This window comes from Phyllostomus discolor, chromosome 9, assembly GCF_004126475.2.
Source record: "Phyllostomus discolor isolate MPI-MPIP mPhyDis1 chromosome 9, mPhyDis1.pri.v3, whole genome shotgun sequence".
Lineage (NCBI taxonomy): Eukaryota > Metazoa > Chordata > Mammalia > Chiroptera > Phyllostomidae > Phyllostomus > Phyllostomus discolor.
In genome coordinates this window covers 63,494,859-63,508,310 of record NC_040911.2, presented here as the reverse complement: position 1 = coordinate 63,508,310, position 13,452 = coordinate 63,494,859, and the positions used below count along the sequence as shown (strand labels likewise).

General features: G+C 34.5%; 1 protein-coding gene across 2 annotated transcripts in view; it reads left to right on the top strand.

The window, feature by feature from the left end:
* The window catches only part of XRN2 (5'-3' exoribonuclease 2), a 112,546-nt gene that overhangs the window by 81,450 nt on the left and 17,644 nt on the right, over positions 1-13,452 (top strand). For both annotated transcript variants that reach the window (XM_036009472.1, XM_028523763.2), the window contains 3 exons: positions 44-112; positions 201-332; positions 2,661-2,788. In XM_036009472.1, the coding sequence (XP_035865365.1) occupies positions 44-112; positions 201-332; positions 2,661-2,788 (329 nt within the window). The remainder of the gene's footprint in view (positions 1-43; positions 113-200; positions 333-2,660; positions 2,789-13,452) is intronic.

Here is a 13,452-nt window from a genome sequence, read left to right as displayed (position 1 = left end):
TTGATATAATAATATTATTAAATTGTGTATTGTTCTCTTCTAGTATTAACTTTAAAGACCCACAGTTTGCTGAAGATTACATTTTTAAAGCTGCAATTCTTCCAGGAGCAAGGTAAAAACAGTGCAGTTATAAAATATAAACTATCTAGATTTTTTTTATGACCATTTATCCTGTAACTTTCATATTTCCAAATGGACAGAAAACCAGCACCAGTACTGAAACCTAGTGACTGGGAAAAATCCAGCAATGGACGGCAGTGGAAACCCCAGCTGGGCTTTAATCGGGACCGGCGGCCTGTCCACCTGGATCAGGCAGCATTCAGGACTTTGGGGTGAGTGGTAGGTTTCTGTCCTTTGTATATTTTGCTTTTTCTGGACCACCCACAAAGCATTAAGTTGGCATTTATACCACAGATACTTAAGAGACTATTAAATACAATTTTTTGCATATATTTTAATGACTTTTATACTTTCCTCTTTTCTTCTGTTTTTAAAATTTACTGCTGTTTCTTTAGTTTATGTATCACTTTATTTGTTGATTGTGAATTCCATTGTTTCCTCTTAAAATTTTTCTATCTTCCTGACAGTTATTTCAAGGAAATAAATCATTTACTTTATCCTCAAGAAAGTTTTGGCTGAATTAATCCCTTAAAAGTGTTAACCAATACATTATTGGTACACAAAGCCACCCATCTTCAAGATTTTTTCATAACCACTATTCGGACAGTGATATTTCATTGTTGCTTCAATTTTCATTCCTTTGCCTATTAGTTAGAATGAGTCCATTAATATGTGTACTGGTAATTTGTATTTCCTCTTCAGGGAATTTCTGATTTATTTTTAATGCTTTGCTATTATTCGCTATTGAACTATCTTTTTCCTAGCTACAGGAAAAACTATATGTAGAGAGGGGACTTTGAAACAGTAACAGGTAAAAAGCTGGAATTAAAAGAACAACAGACTGAGGGGATATTAATAAGCTATTGTTTATGAATTAATGATAACATAAATATATATCTCCAATTCATAGGAAAACCTTAAGATTCAAAATCGGATTTAGGCATTAGGTCATTAGCAGCATATACTTTATATAGTGAGTAGTAAGGGACAGTGAGTGTGCATAATAGTTAAGAGCATGGGTTTTGGATCTTAAATGTCTGTATTTAAATGCCTTTTTTAACACTTGATATTTTTGTACAAGTTACTGAACTGTTCTATGCCTCCATTTCCTGTGTGTAAAATGGGAATAATTATTATACCTAACTCAGGAACTTGTAGTGAGAATTAAGTGGGCTAATATCTATCAAGTGCTAAGGATAGTTCCTCAACACTGGAAATGTTAGCTTGGGTGGTTGATTGTTTTGGAAGTCTTTATTCCTAGTAGTAAAAGAAATGCAAATTTAAAATAATCTTAAGATATCTTTTTGTATTATTTCAACTGTTTGCCAGAGCAACATAGAAATACCTCTAAATGGAGTTATAAGTTCTGAAGATAGTCTTAACTTCGATCCAAATATCTAATTCTTGGAATTTATCCTGAGAAAATAATTTTAGAGGAGCATAAAGTTATCTACCTAGTCATCTTTAAAGCATTGTTATCTGTAATACTAGTACTATATGAAAGTAATGGTTTAGTAAAATATGAGATATGAACATTGTAAAGTATAGTTATACATATTAAAAATTGTGAACACTATGAAAGATAGAGGGAAATGTTTGATACAATATGTTGAAAATAGCATGATATAGAGTAGTAGTGTATATATAGTTGGCCCTATTGTATCCACAGGTTTCACATTCATGGAGTCAACCAACCTTGGGTCAAATATATTGTGGGGACCCCTAGCCAGCTTGGCTCAGTTGGTTGGACCTTCATCCCGTACACTAAAGGGTTGTGGGTTTGATCCCCAGTTAGGAAACATACATAGATTGTGTGTTCAATCCCTGGTTGGGGAGCATATGGGAGGCAACCAATAGATGTTCCTCTATCACATCAGTGTTTCTTTCTCTTACCCTTCCCTTTCTCTCTCTAAAATCAGTAAATATAACCTTGGGTGGGAATTTTAAAAATACATATATTGTGAGGGAAAATCACCAAAAGTTCCAAAAAGCAAAGCTTGAATTTGCCATATGCTAAGTACTACACTGAATCCATGTGAACGAAGTGATTTTATGCATACACTGCTGTAGCTTATATACAAATATAGATTATGTAACAAATATTATTCCATTTTATTTAAGGGACTCCTTGGATTTTGGTATCCTCAAGGGGTCCAGATGAAATCCCTTACATACCAAGAGACATCTGTATAGTAATAGCAGTAGCATGGGTCCTTTAGGACAAAACTGAAATACAGTGGAAAAAAAGAAAAATAGACTGACTTCCTTTTACTTAGTGTACTTAGTAAATATTTAAATGATTATCCATTAAGAATTGTGGTGTGAGAAATGAACATTTATTGTCACCATTAATATCAGGTACTGTTTAGTACCTTGAACTTTGTTAGTAATCTTTGTAATTTGCATTATATTGATCAGATCTAGTAGTAAAGAGATGGCTACTAGCTCTTGTTTAACTTATATCAACTGTGATGTGATGGATATATGTAGATATAATTGTTTTTTTTTTTTTTTTTCCTGGTTGTGGGGTCCTCTTACAGCCATGTTATGCCAAGAGGCTCAGGAACTGGTGTTTATAGCAATACTGCGCCACCACCCATGACTTACCAGGGTAACATATATAGGCCGCTGTTGAGAGGACAAGCCCAGATTCCAAAACTTATGTCAAGTAAGTTTTTACTAATTCGTTATTTTACATGCTAAATTAAATATTACCCCAAAGGTTGGTTTCTAATCTTCATTGCTAAAAAGATTTATTGTATCCATGCAGAAGTAGTGGACTTAAAAACATATTAATTTAGCAGAACTCTAAGAGAGTATGTCATGCAGCCTTCAGATATTTTTATGGTGTATATATAGTTAATTGAATATATGAATTGGAATTTATCTTCATTTATAAATCTTTTGAGTTTGCATATGCAAAAAGAGGTATGTGGAATGTGTTGCTGTTTACTCCATTAATACAAATAGTGGGGCAACTAAATCACATGCAGTAGATATGTTAATTAACAACCACTTAATTGAAAGATAGCAGTATCCCTTTCTTGAACAACTGTATCTTGGAACCACCAAAGATAAAGCCAGCCAGGCATGCTTTGCGGAGGAATATATCTTTAACCCCGTGGTTCTGAGAAGACCTTTTTCTCCCCCTGACCTCTTATAACTTGCTTTGTGGACAGAAGTGGTTCAGAAATGGCAACCATGAAAATAATTACATGGCATTTGGATTGCAGTGGAAAAGGGACAAAATTGCTTAATGTTAATGCTTCATAGACTTTGCAGTAAGTTTAAATTATATCCCATTTATGTTATTTTTGAGCTCTATGGCTGTGTTCCTTTACCAGGGAATTCTAAGTCACATGGCAAATTTTCAAAACCACTTCTTCCATGAAGCCCTTTCTTCTTCATTCCTGGTTGTCTGGTTGCTACCTAACCAGACAACATCAGAATGGTAAGGGAAGAAAGTATGGCTAATACTAACATTTGTTAAATCTAAGTATATTTTAGTATTTTTCTGAATCTTTGGACTATTTCATAAAAATTAAATTTAAAAAAGGGACTCTGTTACTTATGTTGTACATTACATTCCTGTGAATTAACAACTGGAAGTTTGTACATCTTAATTGCTTTTCCTTTCCTGCCTATTTCTCCCCACTGCTTTCTTCTCTGTCAACCATCAGATTGTTCTTTGTGTCTTTGTTTCTGTTTTGTTTTATTTGTTTTGTTTTTTAGATCCCACATATAAGTGAAATCATATGGTATTTGTCATTCTCAGTCTGTCTTATGTCACTTAACATAATACTTTCAAAATCCAATCCATGTTGTTGCAAATGGCAAGATTTCATTCTTTTTTATGGCTGAGTATTATTCATTGTGTGTGTGTCACATCCTCTTTATCTATTAATTTATTGATGGACCTAGGTTGCTTTGAAGTGTTTCAATGAACTTAGGAGTACACATATCTTTTTGGATTATTTTCATTTTAATCAAATAAATATCCAGAAATGGAATTGTTGGGTTGTACATTAGCTCTGTCTTTAACATTTTGAGGACTCATCATAATGTTTTCCATAGTGGCTGCTCTAGTTTGCAGTCCACCAACAGTTCCCAGTGATTCTCTTTTTCCACATCCTCATCACCACTTACTATTTTTTTGATAATAGTTTTTGATAGTATTACAGTTTTTAATAGTAGTCATTCTGATAGGTGTGCCTTTGATCTTCATTTCCCTGACAGTCTTTGATTTGAACATGTTTTAATGTGCTTATTGGCCATCTCTTTATCTTCCTTGGCTTCCTTGTTTGGTTTTGGATGTTGAGTTGTATGAGTTCTTTATATATTTTGGATATTGATCTCTTATAGGATCAGTCATTTGCAACTACCTTCTCATTCAGTAGATCTTTCCTTTTTTGTCTTGATGGTTTCCTTTACTGTGCAAAAGCTTGTTAGTCTGATGTAATCCCATTTCTTTATTTTTGCTTTTGTTGCCTTTACCTAAGGAGAAATAACCAAAAAAAAAAAAAAATACTTACAAGACTGATGTCAGAGTTTACTGCTTATGTTTTTTTTTCTAGGAGTTTTATGGTTTTAGATCTTAGATTTAAGTCTTAAATCCATTATGTATTCATTTTTTTATATGATGTAAGAAAGAGGTCTAGTTGCGTGTATATGTATCTGTTTAGTTTTCTCAACACAATTTATTGAAGAGGCTCTCTTTCCCCAACTGTATATTCTTAACCCATTTTTTTGTAGATTAATTGATCACATAATCATTTGTTTGTTTTTAGGTCTTCTATTCTGTTCCATTGATCTGTGTGTCTGTTTTTGTGCCAGTACCACATTGTTTTTGATTACTGTAGCTTTATAATATAGTTTTAAATTGGGGAGGGTGATACTTCCAGCCTTGTTCTTCTTTCTCAAGATTGCTTTGACTGTTTGTTTTTTGTTGTGGTTCCATATAAGTTTTAGAATTGCTTGTTCTTGTTCTGTGAAAAATGTCATTGGTATTTTGATAGGATTGTATTGAATCTATAGATTACTTTGGATAATGGATAATACGAACATTTTAATGATATCCGTTTCTCCCATCCACGGGTACAGTGTTTTCTTCCATTTATATCTTTATTTCTTTCATCCGTGTTTTATATTTTCAGAGTGTAAGCCTTTTGCCTCCATGTTTAAATTTATTCCTAGGAATTTTTTTAAGGTTTTATTTATTCTTAGAAGGAAAGGGAGGAAGAAGGAGAGAAACATCACTGTGTGGTTGCCTCTCACATGCTCCCAACTGGACACCTGGCCCAGAACTCAGGCATGTGCCCTGACTGGGAATCGAACTTGCAACCCTTTGGTTCAAAGGCTAGCACTAAATCCATTCAGCCATACCAAGCAAGGGTTCTCCACCCCACCTGGGTGTATGTTTTTTTAATTAGTTGTAAATGAGATTGTTATTTAACTTCTTTTCCTAATAGTTTATTAATGGTGTGTAGAAACATAACCGATTTCTGAATATTAATTTTGTATGCTGAACCTTGACTGAAATCATTTATTAGTTTTGATAGTGAAGGGGTGGGTCTGATTGCTGTAGCTAGAACTGCCAATACTATGTTGACTAAGAGTGGTAAGAGCAGGCATCCTTGTCTTGTTACTGATCATAGAGAAGAAAAACTTGCACGTTTTTATCATTGAGTATGTTGTTAACTATGAGTTTGTTATAGTTGGCCTTTATTATTATGTTGAGGTATGTTCCTTCATACCCATTTTGTTGAGAGTTTTATCATAAATTGATGTTGAATTTTAGCAAATGCTTTTTCTGCATCTAGTGAGATGATATGATTTTATGCTTTTATTTTGTTTATGTGGTATATCATGTTGATTGATTTGCAGATATTGAATTGTCTTTCTGTTTCTGGAATAAATCTCATTTCATCATGGTGTATGATCTTTTTAATGTGTTGCTGATTTTGCTTTTCTAATATTTTGTTGAAGATTTTTGAATCAGTGTTGATCCAAGGATATTGGCCTATAAATGTTCTCTTTTTGTAGTGTCTTCTGGTTTGGGTATCAGGGATGCTGATCTTTTAGAATGAATTTGGAAGTTTTCTCTCCTCTTCCATTTTTTGGAGTAGCTTGAGAAGGCTACCCTTCCTCCAGTGTTTGGTAGAATTTACCTGTGAAGCCATTTGATTCTGGACTTCAGTTTGGTGAGAGTTTTTGATTATTGATCCAGTTTTGTTTCTAGTAATGGTTCTGTTCAGATTTTCTATTTCTTCTTGAGTCAGTCTTGGGAGACTATGTTTCTAGGAATTTACCCATTCCTTCCAGGTTGTCTAATTTCTTGTCATACAGTGTTCTTTTGTAATCCTTTCTATGGTTTTGGTTATCAATCCTCATTTCTTATTTATTTAGGCCCTCTTTTTTTCATTGATGAGTGTGGCTCAAGGTTTATCTATGTTATTAATCTTTTCAAAACTACTTCTTGCTTTCATTGGTCTTTCATATTGTTTGTTTTGTTTTGTTTTGTTTTGTTTTTAGTCTCTATTTATTTCTGCTGTGATCTTTATTATTTCCTTCCTTCTACTCACTTTGGGGTTTCGTCTTATTTTTCTAGTTTCTTTAGGTGTAAGTTTAGATTGTTTATTTGAGATTTTTTTTGTTTCTTGCAGTAGGCCTGTTTTCACCATGAATTTCCCTCTTAGAACCACTTTCGTTGTGTCCAAAGATTTTGGATTATTTTTCTGTTTTCATTTGTCTCAATATATTTTTTTAATTTTTTCTTAGATATCTTCATTAATCTATTTATTGTTTAGTAGCATTTTGTTTAACCGCCATGTGTTTTTTTTCCAGTTTTTGTTCTTTTGTTTTTGTTTTTGTTTTGTAATTGATATCTAGTTGCATACTGTTGTGATCAGAGAAGCTGGTTATGATTTCAGATTTCTTAAATTTACTGAGATGTGTTTTGTGCCCTGACATGTGGTGTATCCTGGAAAAGGCTTTATGTATACTTGAATATGTATTGTGCTGTTTTGGGGAGGAATGTTCTGGAAATATGAAGGCCACTGTTTCCCTGTTGATTTTTCTGTCTGGATGATCTTTTCATTGATATAAATGAGGTGTTAGAGTCTGCTGTTATTGTGTTACCACCGGTCTCTCCCTCATGTCTGCTAATACTTGCTGTCTAGGTTAGGTTCTCCTAGTTTGGTACCTAGATGTATATAAGTATTATATCTTCCCTTTGTTGGATTGATTGCTTTATTATTATATAATGTCATTTTTTGTTTCTTGTTAGTCTTCATTTTAAAGCTATTTTGTCTGATAGGGTTGTTGCTACCCCAGTTTTTTGTTCCATTTGCATGAAATGCCTTTTTTCATCTCTTCACTATCAGTCTATGTATGTCTCTCAATCTGAAGTGAGTCTCTTATAGACCACATATGCACTTTTTTTTTAATCCATTCAGCAGCACTATGTCTTTTGGTTGGAGCATTTAGTCCACATACATTTAATCTAATTACAGGTAAGTGTTTACTTTGTTTTCTGGTTGTTTTACAGTTCTCTGCTCCTTCTTCTCTTGCTCTCTTGTACATTGATGTAATGATTGGTTTTTGTTCCTGTTTCGTATTTTTGTGTATCTCTTAAAGGTTATTGTTTGTGGATACCATAAAACTCATATGTAACTAGCTATGTTTGTAGCAGTCTATTTTAAGTTAATGTTTGCTTAAGTTCTGTATTCTAAAAGCACTGTGTTTTTTACTCACTCTCCTTACCAAATTTGTTTTTGTCGTCATATTTTATATCAGTGTGTGTGTGTATCCCTTAATTTATTACTATAGTTACACATGATTTTAATACTTTTGTCTTTTAACCTTTGTACTAGCTTTGTAATTGGTCGATCCACTACATTAACTAGATGTTTGCCTGTTAGAGATTTTTTCTTTCCTATATTTTCTTAAGTTTTGCCCATTTTTGCTGAAAGAAGTCACTTTAATAATTCTGAAATTCAGATTTAGTGATGAACTCCTTTATCTTTTGCTCTTTCTCTCTTTCAATTCTGAATGATAACCTTGCTGGGTAGAGTATTCTTGACTACAGATTTCTACCCTTTCACCACTTGCAATATATAGTGCCATTCCCCTATAAGCTGCAGAGTTTCTGCTGAAAAATCAGGTGATAGTCCTTTGTACATAACTAACCTTTTCTCTTGATGCTTTAAGAATCTCTTTTCATCTTTAACTTTTGACATTTTAATTATAATGGGTCTTGGTGTGGGCTTGTTTAAGTTCATCTTGTTTGGAACTTTTGTGCTTCCTGGACTTGGATGTCTGTTTTCCTTACCAGGTTAGGTAAGTTTTCAGCTATTATTTTTTGAAATGGGTTTTTTTGGGCCCCTTTCTTCTTCTGGGATCCCTATGATTCAAATGTTTGTGCACTTGATGTTGTCCCAAACATGCCTTAAACACTTCTCATTTTAAAAAAATTTCTCCTTTTGCTGTCCCAGTTGGGCGATTTCCAATGGAAAGTTGATGGCTCATTCTGTAGCATCTAATCTGCTATTGAATTCCTCTAGAGAATTTTCATTTCAGCTATGGTTGGTTGGTTCTTCAGTTCTATTGGTTCTTTGGAGGGGGGCAGTATTTTTTATATTTTCTTTCTCTTTGTTGAAGTTTTCACTGAGTTCATCTATTCTCCCAAGTTCACTGAGCATCTTTATAACCATTGTTTTGAACTCTTTATCAGGTATTGCTTGTCTCCATTTCAGTTAGCTCACTCTTAGGGTTTATTCCTGTTCTTTCACTGGAAACATATTTCTGTGTCCCCTTATTTTAGCTGTCTCTCTGTTTCTATGAGTCATGTGAATCAGCAACCTTTCCTGGTTTTGAAGGAGCAGCCTTTTATAGGAGCTTTCCTTTTGTAGACTGTGTGCTGAGTGTCTTTGGCAAGCCAGCTGGAGCTGGAGCAGGCATAGACTGCATAGAGACCTGGGGCAGGCTGTGCCAGGACCACTTAGGTCCCATTAGAACTGTAGCTGCAGCTGGCTTAGGCCATGGGGAGTCCAGGGGTAAGCCATGCTGGAGCCCCCTTATTAGGAATGTTGGAGCTGGAGCAGATACAGGCTGTTGGGAGTCCTGGGGCAAATTTTACACTGCCATGTTGGACTGGAGACTGGCTTAATGATATTTATTGAATATGGAGCATTGTTAAACTCCATCATGAAATCTACAGACTTTTGCAGTTTTATTTTATTTAGTGCAGCACAGAATGAGTACAGAGTTTAATGGTCCTCTTGGGGAACTGATTGATACAGTAGTATACTAACCTGCTTTTCCTCCAAGATTTAGCAAATAACATTTCTGAGTATTTTCATACACACACACACACGGAATATGTGTCCAGCCATACCACATACAAGTGAATGATCTAATCATTTTTAAAGCACTGTCTATGCCCTGAGATTTTATCAGTAAATGGTGAAAGCTTATTCAGATTATTGTTAAAGCTAGCTAGCTATTGACACATTCTTATCAGTTTCTTTTTTCTTATGGTTCTTTGACATTTACTTCTATCCATAATGGTATCATAGCTTCCAAATAGGAAGAAAAATTGAGATGCAAAATGCTAGAGCCAGGTATAATCCCAGTGGGTTAGTTTAGCCACTGTTTCTCAAGATGACAATTATAAGGAAATTCTGATATTATTGCATTGAATAAACTGAAGAGGACTGGAAAGAAATTTGATTAGCAAAGATGAAAGCATGTATTTTTTGTTAAGCAGCTTCCTTCCATTTTTACATGGTCCATCTAGATGATATCACCTAGATAGCTACTTACTTAAATCCTTGACAATTCTTTTAACTGAAATTAGTTTTAAAAAATTATATCAGTACTACAACATTATGGATTTGGTGTGATTATATTTTTTCAAATATACATCAAAATAAATATACATATAAAGATAAGTTTCATGGCCCATAAGTTTCTTGGACCCCTAGAAAATCATCCTGAGTACCCCCTGTGGTAGGCATACCCCACTTTGGGAGACATTGCCTCAATCAATGGTTCTTAACTTTTAGGGAATCATAGGCCTATGGTGAGAATTTGTTAAAGACTGTAATTTTCTCAGGAAAATCATTTAATTATGGAGTTCATGTAATTTTGAGTGCTCGAGTTGAGGTTCCCTTCTAGCATGTGGGATCCCACTGTAATAGTAAGAAAGAAAAAAGTCAGAAAGTTCTTCAATTTATGAAGATCACATAAGAGGTAAAGAATTTCATGCCTTTAGGGGCCTGCAATTCTGTAGTTTTTATTTGCCGTCTTTGGAAACAGACAGCTCTTGTCAGCATCTGGGAATTTTATTTGAAATGGTGGGGTCTCCTCTTACTACTTTGAGTAGCTCCTCATTTGCCATTGTTATATCCCTTATTAGGTGTAATTTTTTATACTTAAAAAGAGATTTTGATTAGGTTCTCTTTCAGTTAAAATCTCTTTAAGTATGTAATTAAAAAATAGGAAATGTGTTCTGTATAGTAGGGATTGACTTTCAGCAAGTGGCCCTATCTGCACAGGGACTTGTAAACACCGAGTCCTTGATAACTAGTACTGGCACTCTAATTATATTTAACAACTTTCAAAGGAGGTGGGGATGGGAGCAGTAAAAACATATACAGAAGAAAATCATCAAGAATGTGATATTTAAATTGAACAAACGGGGGAATTAGGATATCTTGGGCTGAGAGAAAATAATGAGTTTGAAATACAGAGCAAGTAGAAATGGTATTAAGTTTAGAATAACTGATATAAAATTAGTCTGGGAGCATTTACTGGAACAGATTATAAACATGGGGAGGCTGATTTTTAAAAATATTTTTAGCAATATTTAAAATGTATGTTATAGCTTCACTACATGTTAATTAAATAAAATGTAATATAAAACAGTAAAACTTAAGAAAACCACTAGTAATTTCACCAACCTGAAATAATCAGTGTTTTTTTTTCAGTAGTCTTCATATACGCAGTTTTGAGAATTGGGTTATTATACATATATTTTTACGTATACTTTTTATTGAAATCAATAACAATCAGAGTGCCAGATCATAAGTATAAAGTTTGGTTAACTTTTATGAAATGAATATTCTCAAGTAACCACCTCTCATAACAAGAAATACAGAATTACCAATCCCTAAGAAGTGCCCTTGTTGTGTCCTCTCCCAAATACTACTCCAGTCCATTAAAATAACCATTATCCTTACTAAGGTGCCATAGAATAGATTTGTCTGCTTTGTTTTTAACTTTTATCTAACAGACTCGTACTTACTATTACCCTTTTTTAAATTTCCCCCCTTTTGTTCAATGCTTTGTTTCTGAGATTTATTCAAGTTGCTGCTTGCAGGAATAATTCATTCTTTCTCATTGCTTACAGTGTTCTATCTTATGACTCTTATCACCATTTATTTCTGCAGTTGGGATAATGTTTGGGTTGGTTCCCAGTTTGGGGCTGCTGTGAAATTCTCATGTCTTTGACACACATATGTAAACATTTTTGATGGCTAAGTACGTAGCAGTAGAATTGCAAAGTTACGGTTATGTGCATGCTCAGCTTTAGTGAATAAAATGCCAGGCACAATTCCCAAATTACATTCCGTTTGTACCTATTTACATTCCTACTGCAGTGTAGGAAAATTCTAGTTGCTCCACATTCTCTTCAACCCTTGGTATTGTCGGTCTTTTTACTTTCAACCATTCTACTAGAAGGCAGTAGTATCTCACTGGTGTTTTAATTAGCATCTTCTTCATTACTTAATTGAGCTTTTCTTCACGTTCATTGACCACTTGTATATTTGTGTGTGTGTGGTGTGCCTGCTTCAGATTTTTGTCCATGTTTCTGTTGGGCTTGGGGAGGGGGGCGGGTTTGATCATCTTTTTGCTTTGTAGGAGTAGTTTTATATTTTGGTTATAAGATTTTTTAATCGGGAATACCATTTTCCACTTGAGAACTTGACTTTTCACTTTATTTGATAATATGTAATGATCAGAAGTTTATGCCAACATTTGGGGAATATGGGTGGAGGGCATGTGGGAATTTTTATAGGTTTTTTTACAGTAGTTTTATAGTAGTTTTCTCTAAGTCTTGAAATCATCACAAAAATAATGAGAACAAGAAGAAAAAATCCTAGATTTATGCTGTTTTGTTTTTTTTGTAATATCTTTTAAATGCTGTTTCCAATTGCTTGTATGTAAAACTAGAATTAATTTTTGACTTTATATCTACAACTTTACTGAATTCATTTATTCTGAAATTTTTCTGTATGTTCTTTTATATTTTTTGCCTACTCATCATCTACAAGCAGTGACATCTTTTACTATCATTTTCTGTTCTTAACATCTTTGGTCTTTTTGCTTTATTAAACTGGCTAGGACCTCTAATTAAACATCCTTGTTTGATTCTGATTTTTAAGGAAAAGACCTGTAATATTTCACCATTAAATGTATTGTTTGTTATCATTTTTTTCCTTCATAGGTAACATCTATTAAATTGAGGATTTTTGTTTCTAGTGTCTATTGATTGAATTTTATCAACTGCTTTTCCTCCATCTTTTGAGATGGTAATTTTTTCTTTTTACCTTCTGTTATGCAGTAAATTACATGGATTAATTTTCGACTGTTATGGCATTCTTGGGATAAGCCTAATTTAGTGTTATAACCGTGCAAGCTGGGGCTCAGCCACTTGGCACCTTGATCCACATGACCCAACAATTTGTGTTGAAGGAAACAGGTCTTTATTAACAGGGTTTCAACCTTGGGGGTTGCTGAGAGTACCTGCTCTGAGCCCTTCTCTCCCATGAGACCTAGAACTTCTCTTGCTCCCCAAGAGACTACAAGCCGAAACCATTCCCAGAAGTTTCCCATTTTTTTATCTGTTCTTAAGCTGGTCATGCAAACAAATCTCCATCCTCTGTAATGTGCACTTGTAGGTTTCAGAGTCACCATCCTCGTATAGCGGTTCTCTCCTTCAGGATCTAGAATATACTGTTCTTAGTCTCCATGTAGTTGTCCAGAAACTGTATGCCATGCTACACTGGGTGGATCATGGTGTCCCAGATGCTGGAGCCCAAGGAGGCACATGGACCTGCATGGGACCCTATCTTCAGGAGGAGGCGCTCATCTGTGTGGTGTAAGCCCCTGGTGGACCTGGCATCTCCTGGTTCCTTGAGTGCTCCTATCGATTCAGGGAGCAGGGCCAGAGGTGCAGGACATCCAAAATGCCAGAAGCTCAGAGGGAGAGCTTGCACCTCGTTCCAAAGCAAGAGAGTAACTTCTCCGTACCAAGCAAGCATCCATACC